The 26170-nt window shown below is 46.8% G+C and overlaps 4 protein-coding genes across 4 annotated transcripts; 2 read left to right on the forward strand and 2 right to left on the reverse strand.

The window, feature by feature from the left end:
* The first annotated feature begins 4691 nt into the window (after positions 1–4691).
* LOC123137543 (uncharacterized) lies at positions 4692–6332 on the forward strand. The gene is made up of 2 exons (XM_044557377.1): positions 4692–5020; positions 5479–6332. Exons 1-2 carry the CDS (start codon positions 4925–4927, stop codon positions 6094–6096), a joined length of 714 nt encoding a protein of 237 aa, XP_044413312.1. The 5' UTR covers positions 4692–4924; the 3' UTR covers positions 6097–6332.
* Positions 6333–7312: 980 nt separating this feature from the next.
* Positions 7313–10832, reverse strand: LOC123186385 (uncharacterized). Its single transcript, XM_044598187.1, has 5 exons — positions 10793–10832; positions 9300–10712; positions 8986–9200; positions 7947–8897; positions 7313–7763 (listed from the first exon to the last, which is right to left on the reverse strand). The coding sequence occupies exons 1-5, from the start codon at positions 10830–10832 to the stop codon at positions 7743–7745; spliced, it is 2640 nt and encodes an 879-aa protein (XP_044454122.1). The 3' UTR covers positions 7313–7742.
* Positions 10833–12574: 1742 nt separating this feature from the next.
* LOC123137622 (transcription factor MYB77-like) lies at positions 12575–14182 on the forward strand. The gene has a single exon (XM_044557459.1). It carries the CDS (start codon positions 12895–12897, stop codon positions 13888–13890), a length of 996 nt encoding a protein of 331 aa, XP_044413394.1. The 5' UTR covers positions 12575–12894; the 3' UTR covers positions 13891–14182.
* Positions 14183–15361: 1179 nt separating this feature from the next.
* On the reverse strand, positions 15362–24411 carry LOC123052687 (uncharacterized). Its single transcript, XM_044475995.1, has 16 exons — positions 24267–24411; positions 22459–22987; positions 21957–22206; positions 21237–21535; positions 20847–21026; positions 19943–20677; positions 19769–19863; positions 19629–19682; positions 19276–19364; positions 19133–19198; positions 18386–18934; positions 17409–17483; positions 17211–17281; positions 17070–17127; positions 16496–16697; positions 15362–16332 (listed from the first exon to the last, which is right to left on the reverse strand). Exons 2-16 carry the CDS (start codon positions 22854–22856, stop codon positions 15695–15697), a joined length of 3759 nt encoding a protein of 1252 aa, XP_044331930.1. The 5' UTR covers positions 22857–22987; positions 24267–24411; the 3' UTR covers positions 15362–15694.
* Between the last annotated feature and the right edge of the window lie 1759 nt (positions 24412–26170).

The following is a 26170-nucleotide window of genomic DNA, read 5'->3' on the forward strand; positions in this document are numbered from 1 at the left end:
ACTCGCCTGCCGTCGCTGCGTCGCCGCTTCGGCCCGTAGCGTCGCGGCCCGCGGTCAGCTTCGTCATCACCGCGCGTCAACCCCCCGTGGTATGCGCCGCGCCGTCTTCCTTGGCGCGGGAACGCCACCGTCCGCGCCGGTCTTCGTCACGCTGTCAGGGTTCTTCGCCTACTTCGAGCACCGCCGCCGCACTTCTAACCTAGCCGCCGCCGCCATCAGGCCGACACCGCTGCTCTTCTTTGGCCGCCGTCGCGGCTACCTCCGTAGCTGCCGCCGTGCCCCGTCCACCCTCTTCGTCTTCGTCCAAGCACCGGCTCGTCGCCAGCGTCGCCATCATCTACCCCGGGCACTTCGTCTACTCCAACCACCGTTGGTGACATCGGCCCCACGCCGATGGACGCCGCAATCGTCGTCGAGTTCTTCTCTGCTGGCCCCTCCGACTTCTCCTACATGGCATACAGCTCGTGCAGGTCCCTAGTCTACGCATGCCTGGTGCTGGCAACACCGATGCATGCCTTCCTCCACGACGTGTCCCCGGACCTGGCAAGCCTGGTCGGCGCTTCGTCAACTTCATCTTCGTCCATCTACGCATGCCCGGTGCTGGCAACATCGATGCGTGCCTTCGTCCATGATGTTGTCAACAACATGTTCTCCCGGCGCACCACTACATCGACACCACTGCGCCCATGCTAAGTCGGCGCCCCCTTGCGCCCGTGGCTCCACGGCGACTTCCTCGACACCGGCCACCCTGACTCGACATCGACCACGGGATTCTTCGCATGGCTACCTCGACCACGGCTCCACCACCCATGCTCTCGGCTACATCGACAAACGGCACAAAGGGCTACCGCCTGCTTGAGCAACCTCGTTGGTTTCCACTCCAGCCACGACTCCGTGATGCGTCGACCATTACGACTGTGGGGGGTTGTCCGTCGGCTTGCCTTCGGATTCTTCTCCAGTCTCACCGTCTGCGTCGCTACGGTTGTGACTGCGGGGGGATGTTGAGTAATGTGATTGTATTAGGAAACATAGGTTAGACTAGGAAATATTCTGGCTTGCCTTGTACTCCAAGTAGATCATGTACTCCTATATATATATATATGCCTACGAGGCTCAAGCAATACAACGAATGCACAATTCCACCAAATCCCTCTCTCCGTTCTAACACTTAGGAGTGGCGGGTTTTGGTGACCGGGCTCCAACAAACCCTTTACTTTTGAAAATTTCAAAATTCAAATTTTTGGGTTTCAAAAAAATCTGAAAAAAATGCAAGTATACAAGGATGAAATGTATATGTGTGTAAAAATTCAAGATGAAATAACTTGAAATGCAACATGTATACAAAAGACAAATTCACAGACTTTGAGGATGAATAGTATGGTTTTTATTTGCAATCTCTCAGACTTACCTCCCACCCCTCCCCTAGAGCCGCCGCGTCCGCGACCCTCCCCTCACCTCTCCTCCTCGCTGTCGTCGGGCAAAGCCCAGTCGGCGGCGGCGGCGGCAGGACCCGTTTTTCCCCTCGGTTGTCGGGATTTGGCGCGGGCAGCGTTTTGCAGCGGATGGTGGCGCGTTGGCGGCGGGGCACACCGGCGCGGTTCCGGGGGCGACGGCGGGAGCAGTGCATGTCGCGTGCTCATGGAGTCCCCTGGTGGTCGCGTGGAAGGCCGTTCGGGAAGCACCTATGGTGGTCGGGGGGTCGATCTGGTCCAGATCTGGCCGCCGGCACCTTGGGTGGTGCGGGGCCATCCATTGGCGGCGGTTGACGGCCTGGGCAAGGGTCTCTCCTCCGATGGCTTGTGCTGGCCTTGGTTGGCCATGGTTAGGGGCTCCCGGTGCTTCGGGGTGGTGGGCTGGTGGTGGCTCGAGGGTCCTCCGGACGTTGGTGTCGGCATGGCATGGCGTTTGGTGCTCGGCGGCGGGGAGCGGGTGGCGGTGACCACTTTCCTTCTCCTGGGTACGGGCAGGTGGATGCTATGACCTAGGGTTTGTTCTCGGGCGGACCGGATCTGGGCCCGAGGCAGATCGGAATTCTTGCTCCGGGTAGGTGAAGTGGGGTTTGGTCCGGGTTATGCTCGCGGGTGATGTTCTTCATCTCCTCGCGGGTACGGTGGTCGGCGGCGGTGGTCGTGATTCCAGGACGTTGGGGACCGGAACGGCGACAGTGGCCACGGACATGGCGTTGTGTTGGCTGGCTTGGGCCAGGGCTCGGGGCTGGCTCGCCGACGACCGTCGGCAGTCATAGGGTCGTCCCCCCCCCCCCCCAATCCACTAGGAATTGGCTGGGGATGCAGGCGTGGGTGCCCCCTACTGTGGAAGCGCCTACCCAGACTCGGTGACTGATGCCGGGCTAGGAGTAGGGGGCGTGCCTCTGTTCCTTCTATCGTGGCTGAGCGCGATGTGAAGTGAGCGGCGTTCGGTATCTGGCGACATGGAGGCCGGGGCAGCGGCCCCGGATGGCGGTCCGCATGGTTTGGTCGTCGGCGGGCACCATCACGGCGGTGGTGGCTCTCCTTCCTGGTTGTGCGGGCGACGGGAGGTGTAGCGACGGGTGGCTCGGGCATGCCCTCTGTCCCCACAGGGGCATTGCCCTGATCCGGCTATGGGGACCTGACCTCGTCGCACTCGTCCTAGCGACCTCATGGTGGCACGTGTGAGATGCCGAGCGAAAGCTCCGCACCTGGCACCGACGACGGCGACGCCCGTGGGTGTCGCACTCTTCATGAAGACGTCGTCGTGGTTCTTCTCTCCGTGACAGGGCCCTGGGCGAAGACCTTTGTCCGCTGTGGACTCGACAGCGGCGACGCTTGGCGTCGTCTTCCCTCTTGAGGGTGTTGTAGTGGAGCTTAGGTGCACTAGGTCATAGTGTGGCATTATGTTCATTTCTTCCTGTGTTCTGTGTTGGTAGCGTAGGCGCGTGCGCTCTGCGTGATCCGATTATCCTGAGATCAGCTGTGTAAGATGGCAACCTCACCATCTTGTATCGTTCGACCGTGTACTTTTCTTCGGTGCTGCTTTATTTATAAAGCGGGACGAAAGCCTATTTGAAGAGAGGATGAATAGTATCATGTGCGGAAAAGCTTCAGTTTTTTATTTTTGCACAGACCTCGTTTCAATGTATTTCGTCCCGAGAATTTAGGCACGTGTACATTATGCCTCCATGCATATCTGTATTTTTTTCAGAATTTTTTAAAATGTAAAAATATGAATTCTGTTTTTGCAAATGGAGGCCTCCATGGTGCTCGGACTCAAAAGGCAATATTTGGTTTCTTAGCAACTAGCAAATCCGATATATTTATATAGTGTGTGTTGTTGGGGTTGCTCTTTTCTGGCTGCATGCATGGCTCACCGGCCGGTTTGGTGCCAGGTCCGCAGGTCGTTACGCGAGCCCCCGTCGGGGTTAGATGAGCCGTCGAGCGCGGCCGGCTAGCCCGTCCATGTCTCACCGGCCGGCTACCCGCCCGCTAGCATTTCGGTTAGGCGCCCTGCGCTGCGCAGGTGCGTACCAATCACACGGCCGACGGACTGATCTGCATGCATGCAGTGTCAAATGTTTTCAGCACAAAGCAACACAACCACATACAGTACCTGCAGCCTAGCCGACGAATTAGTAGCGGTTGATTGGGTAACCAAAAAATTGGTGACAACCCAACGCACGCTTGGCACCAGCAGAGACATGACTCCATGCATGGCTAGCCCTCGCCGCTTTTCTCCCTTTGCCTTTCCCTTTCTCTTCTGCTGTTCCCTTGTTGTTTTCGTTTGTGTGGTTTCTTTCTCTCATGCTAGCTATACGAATTGTGAATCGGAGACGCAATGAGGAATGCATGCGCGTGTGTTGGGAACAGCCTTGTGACTTCTGCCTGACAAGTTAACAGTCTCTTCTTTAGAACATGTAAAGCTTCCACGCAAAAAAAAAAAAGGTAAGGCCGTCTCGAATTTGGGGTCTAACCTTGACCAAAATTTAGTTAGTACAGTAAAAACATACCGATTTAACTAGTACTAATACTGTTGTATCCATAATTCTATATTTTTAAAAAAAATCTGTGAGTACGCCAATGGGGACAAGAGCATAGCATTGGGTACAAACATAATTGGATGCACTTGGCACAAATCATCGGTAGTACTAAACCGATTTGACGGGGAAGCATGCCGCAGGTCACCATATGCCAAACTAACCTGACAGTTGATGGGTCATGCGTCTTTTTTTTTTTTTTTTTGCGGGTAATGGGTCATGCGTCTTGTGATATCTGCAGACCGCAGCAAGAAAAGCTATCCTCGATGGTCCCCAACTCCGGTAGGGAGAGAAACGTAGTAGTACTACGTGAGTTCGGGGAGGTAATTACACGATAGTACCACAATTGGGGCCGTGGTGGCGAATTGGTACCAGTTTTGAAAATTTTTACGTGTCAGTACCACGTTGGGACCGAACCGTTGCAAATCGGGCTAAACTTCGTATTTGTACGTATTGACGCTGGAACTGACCGCCCGGGCCCGCGCGTCAGATGCCACGCTGGCGAATCGGCACTCGCCCGCTCGCTCAATAGGTGCGGTCCGGCTCGAACCGGACCGGCCCGTGCTCCACTCTGTTCCTCCTCGCTCCTGCCTCCCTCCTTGCTCCTCTCTCGTCGCCCTCGTCATCGCCGGCAGCTTTGCCGGAGCGGAGCGCCGCCGCCCGTCATGGTTTTCGAAGACGAAAGCAGTGAGGACACGTCCAGCCTGCCGTACATGCACTCGACCTCATCCACGGACGGGCTTAACCAGGTGATTTTCCTTGAGCTAGGTCTAGGGTTAGGGTTTCAGATTTGGGGCTTTTTGATTTGGTTGATTTCGCTGGGTTTTGATTTGGGCATTTTGATTGTACGAGCTTCGGCAGGTCCCTTTCAGCGTTGAAGATCCAGATTACCAGGGGCTTGAGCTGGAAACGATGTCGCCATGTGAGAAGCACGGCAAGGCATCTGAGAGGCTTGTCGCATTTGAAGGAACAGACACAGGGAGAAGGTTCCTAGCATGTGCAGAGCCGGTATGAATTCTATGCTGATAGTGGGATATTATATATAGGTTGATAGTGTCATATTATTGTTGGTTTGACAGTGCCATATTGAACATGAGTGAACATGAGTACAAGGCCTGATTATTAAGGGCATATTCATATATAGGTTGATAGTGTCATATTATTGTTGGTTTGACAGTATCTAGGTGGATAGTATGTACTGCATATGCTTTGGCAGTTCACCAAATTTGCAGTTAGAGATTGCTCTCTCTTGTTTTGTAGCGATTAGCAAAATCTAGTTCAAAGCTGTAGCTGAGTGGTGCTGTAATTTGTCATGCTGTTATTTAGTGGGTAGGTACATCTCAATTACTAGTGTAGCTTAGTGGTGCTATTATTACCAATGTACAGTGTTATTGCTTTGCACTAGTTATTTACCTGTGCTTCTGAAGTAACATGTTTATTTTTTTTATCTTTTTGCCTTTTTGCAGGAAGGGCAGAATTGTGGGTTTGTTGAATGGGTTGATCACCAGTGGCCCCCAACAATGCAAAATGCATTGTTGAAGCTGTGGGCCATGGTTGAAGATAGCAAGAGTGCTAGGGTGAATGATAATCTTGAAAGTTCTTTCACTATCCACCATCTGACAGAAGAGAAGAACAAGCTGGAGGCCAACTATGACAAGTTAGTCCAAGATGTGCATGAACTTATGAGCTTCCAGGAGGACAGGGTGGTGGATTTCAGATATCTGCAGGATAACCTTACATATCAGCAGCAATGCAGAAGTGAACTGCTGGCTGATATGAAGGCACAGATGGCAAAGAAAGATGCAGAGTTTGAGAAGCTTAAGCAGAATTATGAAGTGCTACTGAACCTGACAAGAGCACAAGCAACAGTCATCCAGAACTTGAAGTTGAAGCATATTAAAGACAAGCAATTGTTTAGTGAAGATAAGATGAACTTGGAGTTGAAGAATGCAGAGCTCACAAAGTCTGAGGAGAAGCTCACCCAAGAGAAGCTAGAGTTGAAGCTTCAGATTGCTGAGCTGATGAAGGCAGAGGAGAAGCTGAAGGAGAAGATCAAGGGGATCCAGGCCATCTTAGAGAAGTGAAGAAAATGAATATGAGACTAGTGGGTAATGCTGACCTTTTGGGCATGATGGTTGTGTAGTGTATGGCTCTACTAATTGTGAACTATGTCTGTGTATGTATGTAGTAGATATGCTTTTCATCCTTTTGTGAGAAAAGGATGAACTATGCATTTAAACTCAAACTCCACTATGTATTTGTGATGGACCTGCTGTGTACCCTATAATATGTTGAACTCCAGTAAGTATTGTGTGTTATGTTGGCTAGACTTGAAATGATGATATATCATGCATTGGAAGATGGATCAGATATTCTGTGCCATGAGATGTAGACTAAAAGTTATGATTTCTCTTGCAATAGGTTTTATATTTTTATATTAGATGATTATGTTAGCATTGGAAGACTATTTGATGGTTATGTTAGCACTGGAATATTATATGGTTATGTTATATCATGCATTGGAAGCCCATGTTGGTTAGGTTAAGTTGGTTCCGTCGACCCCTAGCCACCGTAAACCCTAATGGTTAGATTAAGGTGGTTCCGTCGACCCCGAGCCACCATAAACCATCATGGTTAGGTTAAGTTGGTTCCGTCGACCCCTAGCCACCATAAACCATAATGGTTAGATTAAGGTGGTTCCGTCGACCCCGAGCCACCGTAAACCATCATGGTTAGGTTAAGGTGGTTCCGTCGACCCCGAGCCACCATAAACCATCATGGTTAGGTTAAGTTGGTTCCGTCGACCCCTAGCCACCATAAACCATAATGGTTAGATTAAGGTGGTTCCGTCGACCCCTAGCCACCATAAACCCTAATGGTTAGGTTAAGTTGGTTCCATCGACCCCTAGCCACCATAAACCCTAATGGTTAGATTAAGGTGGTTCCGTCGACCCCGAGCCACCGTAAACCATCAAGTTATCCACCCAAGTGGCATCAATCCATCAACCATCAAGTTATCCCCAACAGAACCATCAAGATATCCATTGGCATCAGCAGAAGTTGCTTTAGTGGCATCAAACCCAAAAGAAAACACATTGTAGTGGCATCAAACTCTAAATAGTATATCATTGTAGCATGAGCACAAGTTGGTGTTGTGTCATCAAAGCAAAACAAAGCACAATGTATCATCAGCAACAGTTGCTGCAGTGGCATCAAACCAAAATAAATCACATTGTAGCAGCAGCACAAGTTACTGCAGTGGCATCAAACCAAAATAAAGCACATTGTAGCAGAAATACAAGACATTGTAGTGGCATCAAACCAAAAGATAACATGCCACATTGTAGCAGGTGCACATTGTAGAATCAACAGAAGTTTGCATCACCTTCTGCCACCTCTACTAGCATTGAACCAGGCCATCCATCCAGTGTGTGTGCCATCAGTTGGTGGAGGAGCACTAGAAGTTGAGGCACCATACTGCCTTGGGGCAGAGAAAGGCCTTGAAGAATTTGCACCTCTCCCAGCAGAAGATTGAGCACTAGAAGATGCTCTTCCAGATCCTCTTCCACCACCAGCCCTTCTTCCTGCACCTCTACCAGCACCACTTCCACCACCTCTACCAGCAGCACTTCCAGTTCTTCCTCCTGGTGTTGGAGCAGGAGCCCTAGTTGTTGCAGGTGGAGCAGCTCTTGGTGTTGGTGTAGGAGCTTTAGGTGTTGGTGTAGGAGCCCTAGTTGTTGGTGCAGGAGATCTAGCTGTTGCTGAAGCAGCTCTAGGTGTTGTTGCAGGAGCTGTAGGAGCAACACCTCTTGCTTGTGAATTCCTTCCAGCAGGCTTGGAAAACAATTCAAAGGAAACACAGTTAATAATACTACAAATAAGAAAGGTAATTTACAGAAACATCAAAATGAAGAACTAGTACAAAGGGGCTTACCACATGTTTGTTCTTTCTTAAGGCCAACTCAGGTTTCAACTGTTTAAGGCAGTTTGTGTATTTATGCCCTTGTAATCCACAATTGCTACAAGTTATTGTCCCCATTCTTGAGGTGGACTTTGGCTTTGGAACTTCAAATTTTCCCTTTATTCTCTTCTCTTTCCTTCTTCCTTTCTTCACTTTAAATGCTGGTGGTTCTATGTCTGGACCTGGGGTCTTTGTCCAGTCATGCTCACCAGGGACAGGATATATCATTGGTTCATATGCTGCCAAATAATATGGTTTCTTGAAGAATTTGCTTACAAAGTCCTCTGGAAACCTTTTTGCCTTGTTGATTGCTGAGATGGCATGGTTACATGGGATGCCACTGAGGTCCCACTTTCTGCAACCACAGGTTTCAACTTCCAAATTGACAGCATGTGTTTGCTCACCACTAGTTACTTGCCACAAGTTAACACCTGCTTGAATGGGTTTGCAGTACCTGGCCCTTTCCTTTTCAATCTCCAACTTCTCACTGTAATGTGGTGTGATCTCCCATCTAGCTTCCCTTCCACTCTCTCTATTCCTGTGCCACCTAACCATCTGCTTATCCTTTATGCCATCACACATAGTTCTTATTGGTTTTTTCCTATGATCTAGGATGTACTTGTTAAACACCTCTGACAAATTGTTGACAACCAAGTCAGTCTTGCTATTTGTGTCAAATGCATGCCTAGCCCATGTTTTCTTGGGTATTGCACTAAGCCACTGCCAAGCTTCCACACTCTCAGCTTTGAGATCATCCATTGCTTTATTAAATTTGTGTTCATTATATGCATAACTGGCATTATCCATGCACTTCTTAAGGTCCTCCCCCCTAAAGCCAGCATTCTGGAAGTTTGCATATATGTGTCTTAAGCAGAATCTTTGATGACTGTTAGGAAAAACTCTATTCACTGCATATAATAGCCCCTGGTGCACACAATTTAAACAGCTAAGCTACTGTCTAATACACATGTAAACACATATTTAGCAGGCAAAGCAAGGTGGATAAACATACCTTCTGTCTGTCTGACATTATAGTATATGGACCATACTGTCCAACTTCTCCTCCAAGACAAATCTTCAGTTGGTGTAGAAACCAGCACCAGTTTGCTTTGTCCTCTTGTCCAACAATGCCAAATGCCAGTGGGTATATGTTGTTATTGCCATCTCTACCAGTGGCAGCAAGGATTTGTGCACCAGTGGTCAGCTTGATAAAACATCCATCAATACCTAAAACAGGAAGTAAACATAACATGTCAAATGCATTTATATGTGCAACCTATTGAAACTAACAACATCAAAGTAGTGTACAAGATAAAATGAACTAACCAATGAATGGTCTACAGCCCTGTAGAAATCCCTCCCTTGCTCCATTGATGCAGTAAAACATGGCATGGAATCTTGGTCCTGGATGTGGGATTTTTTCAGTGGCTTTTGGAGTTACAGTGGTGACTATAACTCTACTCCCAGGGTTTGTATCCATCACAGTCTGAGCATAGTCTCTCAGCCTTGGGTATTGCTTCCTATGATCTCCCAACACAGCCTCAACAGCTAAGTTTTTTGCCCTATATGCCATAGCCTTGGGCACATCCACACCATACTTTTCCATGCAGGCATCAATAAGTGTATGTATGCTAGTACTGACATCAGATCTGAATAGTGGCTCATATTGCTTTGCAAGCCACTTTGCACTTACCCTGCTTGTTTCAGTAGAACTAGGGCAGGTGTGTTGTATCCTCATCTTCTTAATTACAAAAGTGTTTTCCCCTTTTATAACAGCTGCCACAATGCAGAACTTACAATGTTCATTCTTGCAATGCACAATGATCCTCTGATCTGAGTTCCTGTGATACTTGAAGTCTCTGCACTGAGTGATGTGCAAGCTCAACAGAGCATCTCTGAATTGATGTTGATCTTTGAAGCACATATGCAGTTTTAGTTGTTGGTGTGGTTGTTCCAAATCCTCATTGTACCATACTCTAGCTGGCCTCTTCTTTGCCCTACTCTTCCTTTTTTGAGGTAGCACAAATGCTAGTGGCTCAAACCCATCATCTTCACTGTCCTTCAATAAACTATCATCTTCTTCATCTGATGATGGTTTCCAATCAGGTTGCACTTCTTCTAAAACACTGGAATGTGACCTTGTTGTTGGTCCCCTCCTTACTTGCAACTTCTGCTTCTTCTTTGCTGGCACATATATTTTTTCCTCCTCTTCTGGAACAATAGGGTCATCATCCTCCAACTCAAATAATTCCTCTACCTCTGTGTCACCCTCATAATGCACTTGTTCTTCATCCTCTAATTCTTCTTCTGATTCTTCATCCTCTGTTTCTTCCTCATGTTGCTCTTGTACTTCTTCCTCTCTCTGTCTATTTCCCTCTTCCATCTCCATGTCTTCAACATCATGCATTTCCTCATTATAGTTAGGCCTTAAATCCCCCATGTCACTATCATACTGCCCTTCAGATCCTTCAGATGAACATGCATAACTGCCATCATAGCCAACTTGTTCTTCTTCCACAACTTCTTTTAACTTGGGATTTAGAACACTCCTGCTCTCTTGTGTTAAAACAGCAGGGCCTACAGCTGCAATATAACTGCTACTCTGACCTTCATAAGCAACACCTTGCTGATCAACAGCATAAACAGGAGGATCGGCAAGATCAAAAACAACAGGCTCAGAATATTCAGTTATATCTAAATTTTGCTTCCGTACAAAACCCTTCTGTGGTACACTGACAGCTGGTGGACAAGCCCTAAATAGCAAATTAAGCACCAAACTCTCCTCATTCTGCCTCTTGATCAACTGTAGTTAACATTACTATCAACCAATTCCAAGCCCTGCTCTCCTGGGGTCTCCATGTAAAACATCAGTGAATCATCAATACTAAAGCCTTGGGTTTCCATCAATGCAACCATATTTAGATATGTCACATCTGAAGAGCTTAATTTCCTCTCTAACAGATCATTATTGTCAAAATGGATCCTAACATTCCATATGTCTTCATATAAACTACAATTCACATGCAATTTGCCTAATCAGTACACTATAACCCTAATTAGCAAATAAATGAGAAAAAAAAAGAGGCAGAAACAGAAACTTACAGGACGCCGCCGAGCCCGTGGGTCAGCTCATGGCTATTGCTAGGGTTCGCCACCCATTGCTTTGCCAGCCGTACCCGCTGCTCCATGGACAGTGCGGGCTCAATGAACTCGTCGTCGTCGCTGGAGTACTCAGAGCTCGAGTAGCCATCGCCGCCCTCGATTGGAGATCTCCCCTCGATTCCTCCTGCCGCGCCGATGCCGAAGAGGGGAAGGTTTGCGCCGCCGCCATCGCCGTCGCCGCCACCGCCGCTGCCGCCGCCATCGCCGTACGCGCAGGGAGCTAGGGTTCGTCGACGAACAGAGACGGCGAGGAGGAACAGAGTGGAGCACGGGCCGGTCCGGTTCGAGCCGGACCGCACCTATTGAGCGAGCGGGCGCGTGTCGATTCGCCAGCGTGGCATCTGACGCGCGGGCCCGGGCGGTCAGTTCCAGCGTCAATACGTACAAATACGAAGTTTAGCCCGATTTGCAACGGTTCGGTCCAAACGTGGTACTGACACGTAAAAATTTTCAAAACTGGTACCAGTTCGCCACCACGGCCCCAATTGTGGTACTATCGTGTAATTAACTCGAGTTCAGGGCTTCTCGCTCCCGGCTGCTCACGTGGCTACGAACCTTTTTCCGTTGCCATGAGAACAGGGTGAGCTGAACGCCATTTAACCTTATACGGAGTACATTCTTTTCGGGGGAAAGGCCATCATGGCTAGGAGAGGGCTAAACGGTTTAAGTGACCTGGCTAATATTTTGCTAATAAATAAATAAATAATAAGCGAGAGGCGGTTTATCATGTGCACTATCGGCCAAATGCAAGTGTGTGTAGTTCGAAGGCAACAAGATAGCGCCAGCTTCTGGTACGAAGGTTGCGATCTTCCCTCGCACGCATGCAGCCATCTTTTTTTTTTCCTACGCGCATGCTCACGCGTGGGCGTACTCCTACAGGAGCATGCAGAGCCCTTCTCGCTACACCTACACGTATACCACTACCAGCCATGAGACTGCAGCCTGTAGTACATGGAAAGAGACTCCATGACGCCAAACCTTTAATCTTTAAGATGGTGTGCAATTTAATTAGTATTTAAATAAATTACTCAAAAGATTGTGATAATACTTTTTTTAGGGAAGATTGTGATAATACTTACTTGTAAAGTTGTAGTCGTAAATTGATCGATTTAGAAGTAGTTTTTTGCAGCACGCAAACATAAAACCAGTATCAGAAACCTTTTTTCAGATAAACACAAGAAGCATCGTGACGGCGACAAGCTTCAGATTGGTACTACAACTCATCGACTCATCAATCAAAAAAATAAAAACTCAAAACGGCCTTCCAAGGCAGCAAATAAGATATGGCCCGACGGCACCAGTATTCGGCGGATTGCGACCGACCCTCCCTCCCTCCCCCACGGCACGTCGCACCCTGGGGCTGGAGATAACAGGAAACGGACGTCTCGCGGGCCACCTTCCGCCCACAGCACTCGAGAGAAACGGCAGCAGGTCGCGACGCGTGACGTCCAGCCCCGCCTGGCCTGGCCTGGCCTGGCCCGGCACATCGCGCGCGCACGCCGTGTAGCCAGCCGGGCATGCAAATGCGTCCATCGCCGGCGGTTCGCGGGTGACGCCGGCCAGGGGCAACCATCCGTCCCACGCACCGCCCGCCGGAAACCACCGAAAACGCCCAAAAACCCCACGGAAAACGCCCGAAACGCGAAACTGTAAAGCGCGCCCGCCCACCTAACACGCCCGCAGCAGCACACGAACCAACCAACGCCCCGCATCCCGTCCCCCGGCCCAACCGCACGCCCACGTCCACGTACCTCCTTATATGCACAACCCCCGCGGCAGCCGCAGCCGACAGACCGAGACCGACGCGGCTAGAGAGGGGAGAGGAGGCATGCCGGACGGCGGGGGCGGGTCGGATGGCGCGGGCGCGGGGGCGGGGAGGATCAAGGGGTCGTGGAGCCCCGAGGAGGACGAGCTGCTGCGCGACGCCGTGGCGCGCCACGGGGCCCGGAACTGGACCGTCATCAGCGCCGAGATCCCCGGCCGGACGGGCAAGTCCTGCCGCCTGCGCTGGTGCAACCAGCTCAGCCCCGGGGTGCACCGCCGCGCCTTCACCCCCGACGAGGACCGCCTCATCTTCGACCTCCACAGCAAGCACGGCAACAAGTGGGCCACCATCGCGCGCAAGCTCGTCGGCCGCACCGACAACTCCGTCAAGAACCACTGGAACTCCACGCTCCGGAAGCGCCGCAGGGCGGCCGCGGCCGCCGCCACCGCCGGCAACGCGGCGGGCGGGCCCGCCTTCGCGCCCGCCTCTGCCATGTCGTTCCAATCTGTGGATCTCACCAAGGGCGGGGAGGACGACTACGACGACGACGACGGCGACAGCGACAGCGACGGCTCGGTGGAACCGCCCGCCAGCGCCAAGCGGCCCCGCGTGGACGTCGTCCCTCCCGCGGTGAAGGTGGACGACCGGGCGCCGCCGCCCGACCCGCCCACGTCGCTGTCGCTCAGCCTGCCGGGAACCGGGGTCGGCGCCGTCATCCCGCCGACTCCCCCGGCGCCGGTGCCAGCGCCAGCGCCGGCGAAGGAGCCCTGGATGGAGAGCGCGAGGGCGATGCTGGAGCAGAACCCGTGGTTCATGGAGGCGATGAAGCGGATGGTCGAAGACGAGGTGCGGCGGCAAATGGGCAGCGTGTGCTCCATCATGGCGTCCCTGGGCAGGGCCGGCGCGGCGGCGGCCACCCTGCCGACGGCCAGGGTCGACCGATCAGAAACGCACCCGGCAGGCGGTCGAGACCAACGGACGGACGGATAGACGTACGAGACGCGTCAAGAAGCGGCTGCATTGCAAGTTTCACTCAACTCCTCGTTGTCACTCGTCGATCTCGTCCATGTCCGTCTCCATCTCCATTTCCGTCCCCTGCTAGTAGAATCTAGCTAGCTTTTTTTTGTTGTTTTATTTACCTTAGAAATTACATCTTCAAGAGAAACAGAAGCATTTCGGATGAGCACTGTGTTTCCTGTGAATTAGTTGGGCCGGTTGGATCGACGGATTGGTGCTATTTTCCTGCTGGGGAGTTCGTTCGGGTGTGGTTGCGATTATCACTGAATGTGTTGTGCGTGCGTTGAGTTTGGTTGGGTGGGCGCGGCGTTACCCAACCGCACGCACGCACGTCGCCGTCACGTCGTCTCGGCTCCTCGCCCAGTAACGGTTTTGCTGGTGGTTTCAAGTGAGTACACCAGTGGGCTCACACTTGACGGGCGTTTCCGTTACTGCTACTAGATGTGAGTTTTTTTTTTTTTTTTTTTGCGGGGTACTAGATGTGAGTTTACATCTATTAGCACAAGATGTGGCGGAGTTTATATCTCTTTTTTTTCACTTTGTTAGTCCCATTTCTATCCCATCACCTGTTCAGATTTTGAGGCGTATTAAATTAATCATAAGAAAACTCGCTATATGCATGTATTTTTTTTATTTAATGGTCATGCATGCATGCATTGCAATTAATACAGTTGTAATTTTTTTTAAGAAAACGAACGTATTGATTAGGTTCTTTCGCAAACTATAAAATTTAATAAATTCTTAGTTGGGAAGTTTTTTGAATTAGGATCTGTAAACCGGAAGGGAGTGAGTATATGTTACTCGGTATCCTAGGACACGTCCAGGCAACATCATCGTCGGCGTTGCATTCTTTCTTGGAGGTGTTGCTTGGTTTTTTTTTTGAGGGTCGGAGGTGTTGCTTGGTACGCAGCGGTGGCATGTCATCCGTGCTTTTGTCGAGCTGCCATTGTTGGCATTTGTTTCTTCTTTTTTGTTCTTTTTCTTTTCTTTTGGGCTTGTTGTGCTACTCGTCCTAGCAATTGCTATGTGATCGGTGTTGGTTGCTTTGTATACAAAGCAGGGGAACCTTTTTCGGTATGTTACTCGGTATTTGATCTTTTATAATCAAAGCGGCATAATTAAGCTACATTTGGCGATAATAAAATGGATGGACCTTGTTATAGCAAGACTAGTTGGTACTCCCTTTCTAAAGAAATATAAGATCTTAACAGAGGGAGTGTCTCTTTCAACTTAATTTGAAGTTCATAGCACTTGGTCCCGCAACTGGCTGGCATAACGAGACGGTGTCACATGGTCCACTGAAACAGGTGACAGAAAGCATCGGCCGAGATACACAAGACGCTCCGAAATAGCAAGGGAAATGCGCCTGCCAGGTAGCAACGGAGGCGTGCGCCAACTGTTGCGGCAGACCGCAACCAACAAAACGCCAACAGGCAAACAGCAGTAAAGCTATAACCGACGCCGCTTTATTTTGGCACAAGGGGATACCATATGTACAGCCTTTCGAGTACAATCAAGCAACTGGCCTCCCTGCCTTGTACAGCACCAAAATAGATATGCACAGTACAAGGTGACGTGCTGTACAAGGTAGGGAGGCGAGCTGCACGCCGATGATACAAAGGGGGGAGGGGTGTGAGGTCTCTACAAGCTTTTATCAAAAAAGAACAAAAAGCTACCTGGAGACTATCCGGCCTGGTGTTAAACCTGCTGGGGTTTGGTGGTTATCTTGAGAGAACCACCTGTTACCTGTGCACTATATGAAGCTTTCTATGTGGGCCTATATCATCATATTAATCTCGTTGATGTCGTCCATGGGGATCTCGAGGCCCATCAAGTCGAGATCCTGGAACCCATCGTCGTCGTCTATATTATTCAACCAGCCGCCAAAATCGCTGTCAATTCCTGGCAGCTCGAGGTTAGATAAGTCTGGTATTTCAGCATCATTTGCGGGATTTGCCGGTTCATCACGTCTAGTGGCAGCAAAGGTGCCACTGTCCTTGCTCTTGTTGTCTGAAGGAGTTACTATCGTCTGCGGCTGTGGATCCGGATCCCGGGGAGGAGCACTGCCCACAGGAGCAGATATGTTGGCTGTCCTCTGTTTGGGCTTTGTTTTATTCTTCCGTTCCCCTTTTGCATTGGACGATGGCGGTCGCCCTGATCTGTGCCCTTTACCTTCCCTATCTCTCTCACTTCTCTTTCCTTTTGCATTGCTAACAAGGGAAGCCCCAAGGCCCGAACTCTTCAGGGTTCCTCCAGTTATGCTGCCTACAACCTCATCAAGCAACAATTCCCTTTGTTTTACATTATTTGTCCAGGGATCCTCCTTAGCAAATGACAGGTCCGACATGTGACTGCTCGCTCGAGAAGCGTCTGATGCACTAGACCTTTGGACCGATTTTGGTAGTGTATTATTTTCTGTAAAAAGACGAGTAAGAACACAAGCGATATTATAGTGAAGACAAAGTAGAACAGTATTCGGTATACACGAATGCTTACTACCAAGAACCCAAGTATTACTTGTCTTCATGAATCTGTGTATGGATGCTTAATAGTAGTTAATATAAAGTACAAACAATACCTTGTGAAGCAGAATCTGGGTCCCTTCTGTGTGAAGTTGCTGATATAAACATATCCTTGAAAGGGGCTTCATCAAAGCAGCTTGTTCCTGCCTCTTCGTAGATTTGGCAACGTGCCATCGTGCGTTTAACAAAACTGAGGGCAGCATGTTTGCTAGCTCTATTAACACTTTTGCTGCTTGAATTATTTGACCCACAGAATGCCTGTAGTTTGGCAGCAACAATAATAACCGTTTAATAAAGTATTCTAACACAATGAATTTGGGATTCACAAAAAGAAATTGAGGTAAACAAAGCAACCAAGGTCATTATCTCATAAACAGCAAATGCTTGGTATGAGAAAACAAATCTTGATTATTAAGAAATTTTCAAACAAAAATAACATCAACACAAAACCTTCAATTTTAGCAAATATCTTCATTCGACTCAAAAACCCAAGTAGAACAAAATTAGGGTTATATTCATACTATATTAGCAATTAGGAAACTACATTAGTGCACCCTAGCCAATGACCCAAAGAAATTAAGAGGTACTTCCGTAGTTGTATTTTCGAGATTTTTAGAATGAAATTATTACCATGTATTTCTCGTAAGCAATCAGCACAAGTCTCTCCATGGCGCGCCGCGAAAATTCCCTGGTAATTGGGCCGAACCATGTAAATATAAGTTTGAAACTCATGAAATAGTGTTGTAACAAATAAGGAACAATGTACAATACCTCTGCTGAGACTCCTTCTCAGTTCTAACCATTCTGTCCAACTTCGCTAGTAACTTTTCCTTCTCAAGAACCTTCAACACCATAAAAGGATTACAATTAACTTGACATCTTATGTTGAAGGAATGAGCCAATGACACTCAAAATAGTGAAACAGGTTAGCCGACGCACGCACACACATGTATAGTGATTTATTAATACCTCCTTATGAAGTTGGCCTTCTAATCTACAGATTTCAGCATTGACATCCTCGTCTTCACTCTGTGCAAGATCGGGCTGGAATGGTAACAGAACAGTCAAAACATGGAAAAACGATCTGCACTGTAATTTCAGAAAACTAAGAGACCAAAACATAAATACTTTTATTAATAAATGTAAACATAAATGCTTCTATCAATAAATATAAACATCAATAGTTTTATTAATAAATAGAGCTAAACATAAATACCCATATTAAAATGCTAATAAAATTTACCTACTATTTGCCTCCAATACTCATCATCATCATCATCATATTATTATTATTGGGCTGCAGGTATATTCGGTGTGTAGCACAAAATACTCTTCACATGTCCAACATTCTTAACAGTAGAAAAACATAGCCCATACTAAATAAGAAGGCACCTAATTATTAAACTAAAATAGAAGAAACTGTTAATGCAGTGACTTCTGAACTAGGTCTACTATGGCTGTTCATTAGCGATAACCCGCCAAAAATGGTGCAACGTGTTAAGCTTCATGCACTAGCCCCCTCTCACGTGTGACGCGGGAAAGCCTGGACTTGAACTCAAGACCTTAGGTCCTAATACCATGTTAAGTTTCATGCACTAGCCAACACAACCAAAAGTCCAAACTGATGGAAAGGGCTAGGCAATCCACATATAAACTTCAACACGGGCAAGATGTTGGCATATGAGCAGTCTCGGCAGATTAGGCAAACCCACTCATGAGCGGTCTAACTTCAATGATTGTCAACCTCTTACTGCTCGCTAAGGCAATCTCCAAAGTTATTATCTGATTATGCAAAAGAAATGGATTGAAAATAAGTTGTTACTGAGAGTAGACCATACATGTTCGTGTTCAAAATGCACATGGGAAGATAATCAATGCAAAATAAAATCCTATGTAACCAAAACAAATTGCATAAAATGCTACTGTGATAGTGACAAGATACCTACCACGGGTTCAATAGATACACCCACTTCACTTAGCTCGATGATAATCCTATCACTGAAGCACATTTCACTGTACTGAAACTCGGGCCACACCTTGGCCTTCTCCATGACATTACTGTTCTTGTGTGACGGTTCATCATTGTATTTCCAATCAGATCCCAACATGAAACCATTAGGGCAATTCCCTGCAGCTTCAAAATTCAGCAAAGGCTCCAACTTATAACCTTCTGAATGAGATTTCCATCCTCCTTCATCAAAATGTATTTCATGTGTATCGAATGGATATCCTTCGCTTCTGTAAACGTCGTTGGCAATATCATCAACCTTGTCTTCATCTATCCAAGCTTGAATAAGTCTTTGGCCAACCGAACCAACTTCTCGCACATCAATTCCTTGGACAAGTTGATCCAGGATAGGTTCAATGCAGCTTGTCCCCCAGGCGCCTGAATCATTCACCATCCCATTCAGGGCATACCCATTTGGAAGAGCACTATGGTCATCTTTGTTGCTACCAGCCGGAGTTGATGGCTCTGAAATGTATTCAAGGCTACCCTGCAAAATGGAAAAATTTCAGCATAAATTGACTGTACCAGAAACAAATGGTAGGGATTAATGATAAATAGAGGGTATCAAACTAAGAATGCATTCTCGACTTCTATATATGGTAACTACCCACAAATGCATAGCTAACCAGACATATTTTTACAGTAGTGTAATGAAAGGAGTAATCTTCATAGCATACTATAGTACCTTGTATTTCCGACTTTCGTCTCCTTCAACTGACCTGCTCGCAGCAGAGTCATCTAGCAAATGTATCTAAACAATTGAAGTATTAATCAAGAAACCGCCGAGTAAAGAGTAATTATTTTGATAGAAAATAAGATCATGTATACCTGTTCACTTAGGTACGCTATGTCTTCCGTGGTCACAAAACCAAAGAAAGGATCCACCTGCCGCCAAAATGCACTTCCATAAGCAGACCCTAAAACAAGCAGAAACATCACTCAGTAACTTCCAAATAAAAAGATGATGCTGACTATGAAGTCAATGGCCAAAATCAGTCAAAACTGTGTTGAAAGTTGAAACCAGTTCAGAGTTGGTTTTTGTCAGATTTTGGAAGTCTGAGGTTGTAAAGTAGACAGTTTTGAAGTTCGGGGTTGTATCTTAGACTTTGTTGACAATTCAAGGTTGTAATATGGACTTCTCTCAAAGATAAATGCTGGACTTTAAGGAGTATAGTAAATACTTAGAGCAGAATTTGCTGAAGCAAGCAGTTCCTCATGATCATCTTCTGATTGCACTGGCAAGTGAATAAAATAACGTCAGCAGAATGAAAGAACACTAGAATCACAAACAACAGTTGAACACTCGGTGGTGGGCATGTACCAGGAGAGTCCGACTGCAGATTGCTAATTGTATGCCTGGGGCGTGCATTGCCTTTACGCTCTGATATCTTCTTTATCAGTGGTCTTCCAGATTTACTGCAAGGAAAATTCACCGTAAGAATATCTCTGAGCCGTATCTCAAATGACTTGCGGTTGGTTGAGGGAAAAGTCTCACCTTTCATTTCTCTCCGAGACTGTCCTTACACTTCTTTGTTTTGTAATCGGAGCATTTTCAAGCTTGTCAAGTGATGAAGGGGTACTGGGCCTGGTTGGAGTAAAACCACGACCAATCCTTCCTTGTCTTCGTGAAGCATCACCAATATCTTCATCAGCAGAAAACTTATTCTTTTTGGAAGGATGCCCAAGCATTGCAGTCTTTTGAAAACCACAGTGGCCATCATCCAGTTCACCAGCCCTTTTGCTTTTGTCCCTCAACTTTTTCTCAGCAAATCCAAACTCGCCTCCTTCAGGTCCAGTTGAGTGCCCATGATCTCCCCGTTTGGCTTGTTGTGAACCATTTATAGATGCACGCCTGGGTAACCCAGCAGATTGTTCACTGATAGATGGACTTTCAAGCGAACCAGATACTAATGTCCCATCAGTGCTTGTGATGATGGGGAGATTTGACTTCCTTGCTGAACGGGAAATCTTCTGAGGCCTCTGCCCACCCCACTGGGTGGGAGGGGATAGTGAATGTGCAGACTTTGTACGTTTAGAATTGCCAGATCCACTAGCAGAATTCAACTTATTTGTGGCAGAAGGATGTTCCCAGTCATCAGGATTAGCTTGTAGTCGATGCCTGTTTGGAGATGACTTCAATAATGAACCAGAGTTTGATCGGGGTCCCCTAGCAGACCCGTTTGCCTTTGATACTGCTGTGATATTAGAACTAGTGTCATCTTCATTGAATCTGAAAAATTCAATGCATCAGATGGCATGCATTTTTACTTGCAGAAAGAAGCAACTGTTGGTAGAAAAAAGTAAGTCTTGACATGCAGGAGGTAACTACGTCCATTCGATGTGGCAAGTGATGAATTGGGGTAAGAGGATACAAAGTGAAAGGTAGAGAAACATCTTACTTGTTAATAGCTTTGGGATTGGACATTTCCTTGTCTAAAACGAGTTGTCGATCCCTTTTGTTAGTAGGATGGAAACCACTGTCTTGGTCATTCCTATTCACGGATCGCCCAACAAGACCATTTTGTCCAGAAAGCAAGTCTGCTTTACCAGTGCCAGAGACAGATGCAACAGCTCCAGACCTGCACATTCAGTTTCACATAATTAATACCCAGAAGAAGAAGAAAGAAGGTGCTGCATGGTCATGAGAAGGACTACCTATTAAATTTAGTGGAATTACTGAATTTGAAGAATGTACAGAGAGAAACAGTTGAATTTCTCAGAGCAAATGAAGCCTGAACAATAGAGAATCAGTGCAAAGAAAAGCAAGGACCGAAGAATGAGTCTTTCACCTGAAACTAGGGGAATTTCCCATTCTTGCCCTGGCATCACTGCTAAACTTGTGTTGCATGCCTTGTTTCTGCTCCCGGTCTACATCCATGATTCGTGAAGTACTAACAGATGAAGCATCTGCCTTGATAGCAGAACGCTTTTTCTTCATCTTTGGCTTCTCCCAACCATCAATACTAGTTGCCAGGCCTCTCGTTTTTTCTTCAGGAACTGCTGGACCACCATTTGTAACTTTCCCAGGATCCGAGCTTCTATCAACGGGCGCCAGCCCCCTTGAGATACTCGTGGTCCTTGAGTCAATCTAGTAAACCAGAAATAAGTTGTGTTATCAATTAAGAGAACAATCAAAATGTAAACTAAACAAATATATAAAAATCCATAATAATAAGTTAAATAAAACTGGCAGGTCATCTGATTTCCATGCACAAGAAATATCATTCCATGCAAGTTAACAATGACAAAACAGCATATCAGAGTCAATGTAGTAGAACATATAGCTAAACAACATGATAAATGGAGAGAAAATCAGTTTAAAGCAAGGCCTAATTTGACAGTGTGGAAAACTAATAGAGATAGAGAGCAACCCGTACACTGAGTAGCAACACATAGTCATATCATTCCTTTTTGTCCAACACTTTAGCAACTAGTTATTAAACAACCATGTAGAAGAAAAGAAGTGACAAGCGGAGAGTTACACAAAATTTAGCACTGCAAGCTACAACCTCCGTCATGGATGTACGCAATCTCCTATTTTGTACTGCATTCTTTGTCCTCTCTTCTCTTTGAGGCCCAAGTTCTGCATCATCTGCATTTAGATGGCCGTACGGGCCAATCCTGGACATAGCTCCTCCACACAAAGATGCAGTAGATCGTTCATTAGATGAACTGTCTCCGCGGGAACGTTTTCGTGTAATGTTAGGACAACATTTATCAATCTTCGCTACAGCAGCACCAAAAGCTCTAGCTCTTAAACTGCAAAAAAAAACATACTGAATAATTAGTGCATAGTTAACATAATAATCCATATGCACATTGTCTGCCCATAGAACGTTTCCTAGTACGACAAAATCAGTATTGTAGAAGAAAGGCCTATCTCCAATAAAAGATGCGTTTCTAAATTGGACACATCAGCCAATCAACTAATTAACAGAATTTAGAGTTCCGTATTTGCTGCCGTCTTTCACATTCTTAGTTCATCTGACAAGACAGCATAGAGAGTAGTACCTAGCTTTGTTTGACATCTCATTAATGTTATGCCTCAAACGTCTGATCTCTTCAACAGAATTAGGAAAGTTCCTTCCTGTACATGGAGCTGATGTTGATTCTTCTGGGGAAGTTCCAAATATGGAACTTATTGATTTTTTTACATCTAATCGAGATGCTTTCTGATCCAAAGTTGCTGCCCTTAGTTCCATGGCAAGGGATTGAAGCAAGGTAGCAGAGTCAATTGCTGGTGATCTTGTTGAGCTTGATACTGGGAACGTCGCATAACTATCACCACCTTCACGAAAGCTTCCTGACCTTTCCAATGAAGCAGACGAATATGACCCGCGTGATCCATTGAAGTATCCATGCCCATCAGGGCTGCCAGACAACAAGTCTGACTTTGTACTAGATGCCATTAACCTGGTTCTGGCTAGTTTACGCCGCTAAAAAGTTCAACATGAGTACAAAAAGTTGCAAAAGACTAATCTTGCAACCATTGAGCTCAAATGCCCAAGAAGCAGTGAGGGATCTCAAATCACAGAAATACCTGTCAATATAGAAGATCGTGAGTTATAAATAAATCATGGAACCAGTCTTTCACATCAAGTAACATGGTACGCTCCAGGTCCAAAGTAAGGAGCAAAAAAGATAGCTTTGACCAAAGAAAACACACGACATTAATGGATTGTGCCACCACTTAATGTTTTAAATAAATATTTCTGCGTGTGACATCTTGTTCTATTCCATGATTTTTACAAACACAAACTTCTTTCCGTGTAAAGAAACTTTCTACGTATTAATATTGACCGATAAAACATAGTCTGCAAAACAGGCCAACTGCAGTGTGACACGCTAGTCGTACATAAATTATAAATAAACAACTTGTCAAATTATATGTGACGCGTCCATTAATGCAACAATACTATTGATAAGTGCAACCAGCTCTACTCCTTCCATAAGTCTTGGGGTAAACTATGAGACACAAAATTTGTTTGTTTTCCATCAGATTAGACTTCTAGTTAGTTTTCAAATCCCAAATCCGGTTAATCATGCCATAGTGGCAATGTATTGGACAGAGCAAAGCTCGACAGAGATACTAGCAGCTCCTGTGGATAAGCTCTAGTACAAACCGAAGACAACTTGACAATCAGTATCACCAACAGAAATGCACCATCTACAAGGAAAAGGACGACTGAACAACTTTACCTAAAGTTCTTGGAGCTAGCTAACAAATCAAATAAACCATGATACATGGCTCCATGCAACGTCCCTCAATGACCGAAATGTAGAAGTTGCTGAAGCGCAAAATGAAGCACTGAGAACTACTCTCAATTCTTTTTCAAAGGTCCAGCAAACTCAGCCATTCTCGGTTGTCAAACCCCGCAGAAAATTGATAAGTCTCGTGCTAGCTGCAATCAAGAATTCACCAAATTCAAAGCTAACGAAGCTTGTCACTACAGCACTCTAGCCCGCCTCTATTGATCCAGCCGGCTCAACCAACCGCCACTCACCGCCCGGATCTCAGCAGAGATCCCAGCAATTCCAGATAAATCCAGCACATACCATCTCTCGTGAACCTCTCCACAGCCCTGCCACCATCAGCAACACCACCATCATCCTAGACGCCCCGACCCATGCCGGATCCCGTGGCCAAACCCTTGTGGCGGATCAACCGCCGGGGTGGGCCCACATGTCAGACCACGCGTCGCACAAAGAAATCCCGCCCGCAAGCTCAGACAGCTGCCCCCAAGCACCCCGCGCACGAGGGAACAGCACGATTGCTCGGCGGAATCAAATTGGGCGTGAACGGTGGGATTAGGGCTTACCAAGAGCGCAGGGATCCGGATCTTCAATCCGGCGGGGGAGCTCGCCGCCGAAGAGGAGCAATCGAGCGGAGAGGAGCACAGCGTGGGGGGGGGGGGGGGGGGGCTCGGAGGAAGAGCTCGAGTTGGAGAGAGCTTCCAGGGAAGAAAGGGCGGCTTCGGTGAAGGCGGAGGAAGGAAGGGGACGAGGTGGGGTCGCCGTCGGTCTGAACAGACAAAGGGGGAAAACGAGTCAAGCTAAAAGGGTGGCGGTGGCTGTGCCGATGACATGTGGGACCGGGCTCGCTGGGCAGTGGCAGGGGGCGGTGATGTGTGGGGGTTTCATTGGCCTGGTGGGTACAATCTCCTGTAAAGCCAATATTTAGAGCTACTCGTTAAGGAGTCTCAAGGCATATGTTTAGATTGCGGCATTTTTCTGAAGAATTTCGATCTTGTTTAAACTCCATCGGGATACAAAGGATTTCAAAAGGCAAACATCGCATCTAAACAATGCCATTCATTCATTTCAGACTGGAAAATTCTTACTTCTTCAATTGTTCAAGATAACTGCTAAACAAAAAAAAACTACGGAAGGAATGTCGAGTGGATGGTCCTAGACTAGAACGCGACGGGTAGGAGTGACAAGCCGGAGCAGCAAAGAAGAAGAAGGTGGGGAAGAAAGGAAAGGAAGAGAGAAGGTGTACAAGTTGGAGTGGCAAGAACGATAATGACAGACAACCGGCGACCAACGTCAAGGCAGTGGTGCATGGCGGCGGAAGCAAGGTGGTGGCACCCTAATGGCCGAGAGGATAATAAGCCCCCCCCCTACTTAGATGTGGGCACGGAGTGCACGGCCGAGAAGCGACGATGCCCTAACTTGCCATTGTCAAAGCATATGAAATTAGCGGACGATAGTGGATCTAAGGAGGAGTACGATAATGCGACAACTAAGAAACAAGAAATATCCATAAGTCAAACAGGAGGAAGAAAGGTTGGGAAATGATGGGGTTTTTGAAAAGAACTGTGAGACTACGTTGGCGTAGGATAATGTTTCAATCGACTAACTGGTGGCGGATTCACCCCTCCGGTGGCCTGGTGGTGACACGATAATTGGTCTTCAATTTCGTGCATGCATTGGTACGTGTTGTAGAACCTTTGGCATTGATCTTCTCATATTTTTTCCTTGTTCACTTAATGTGCCATCTGGCTAATGAAGTAATTATCTCATATTTGACCATCTTCTGCTTTCTTGATCCTCTTTTTCTTCATTCTTCTTTTAATCCTATGGTGCGGAGAGTTGCAACGTTCTTCTGAGTCTCTCCATTTCTCATTTATTTTCCTTCATCAGAAGTCACTTCATGATCTTCTCCAGAGGAGGGGGTGCAAACTTTCGAGTATGTTGCCATGTACTATCATCATTCTCGTATTATCATGAACATGGTTAGAGAATTATTATTCACCTATTATACTGTGTTTTGGGGCTAACGTTCTACCTTTGTCTTTTTATAGTATCATCTTTAGTTTCTCACATGTATTGAGATTACATTCAGCAGAAAGTATGTTATAAGTGTATATTGTTCACGCTACAAATTTTGCTTTATTTGCGACATTTCACTTGTGTCATGTATAGCCGTTTTCCGAAACACCATCATAAAAAATAAAATCTTGATGGTACCACTTCCTCCGTCACGCAAGATCATATCTTAGGTGACGAACCAAAAAGGTCGCCAAAACTATCTTCTGCGACGGCCAAAAAATGTCTAGAACTTTCATCATATACTAACAAGTGATACGTCTCCAACGTATCTATAATTTTTGATTGTTCCATACTATTATATTATCTGTTTTGGATGTTAATGTGCTTTATTTTACACTTTTATATTATTTTTGGGGCTAATCTATTAACCGGAGGCCCAGCCCAAATTGCT

The sequence above is a fragment of the Triticum aestivum genome, chromosome 1A, assembly GCF_018294505.1.
Source record: "Triticum aestivum cultivar Chinese Spring chromosome 1A, IWGSC CS RefSeq v2.1, whole genome shotgun sequence".
NCBI lineage: Eukaryota > Viridiplantae > Streptophyta > Magnoliopsida > Poales > Poaceae > Triticum > Triticum aestivum.

Bases quoted from the DNA above. Each gene is read 5' to 3' on its own strand.
- LOC123137543 (XM_044557377.1), top strand. From the start codon at position 4,925: ATGTCGCCATGTGAGAAGCACGGCAAGGCATCTGAGAGGCTTGTCGCA. The intron at 5,021-5,478 runs GTATGAATTCTA...GCCTTTTTGCAG, and splicing joins TCCTAGCATGTGCAGAGCCG to GAAGGGCAGAATTGTGGGTT.
- LOC123186385 (XM_044598187.1), bottom strand. From the start codon at position 10,832: ATGGAGACCCCAGGAGAGCAGGGCTTGGAATTGGTTGATA. The intron at 9,201-9,299 runs GTTAGTTCATTT...TTCCTGTTTTAG, and splicing joins GGGCTGTAGACCATTCATTG to GTATTGATGGATGTTTTATC. The intron at 7,764-7,946 runs GTAAGCCCCTTT...AGCAACAGCTAG, and splicing joins TAAGAAAGAACAAACATGTG to ATCTCCTGCACCAACAACTA.
- LOC123137622 (XM_044557459.1), top strand. From the start codon at position 12,895: ATGCACAACCCCCGCGGCAGCCGCAGCCGACAGACCGAGACCGACGCG.
- LOC123052687 (XM_044475995.1), bottom strand. From the start codon at position 22,856: ATGGCATCTAGTACAAAGTCAGACTTGTTGTCTGGCAGCCCTGATGGG. The intron at 18,935-19,132 runs GTACTATAGTAT...TCCATTTTGCAG, and splicing joins ACGAAAGTCGGAAATACAAG to GGTAGCCTTGAATACATTTC. The intron at 17,128-17,210 runs GTATTGTACATT...CCCAATTACCAG, and splicing joins GAGAAGGAGTCTCAGCAGAG to GGAATTTTCGCGGCGCGCCA.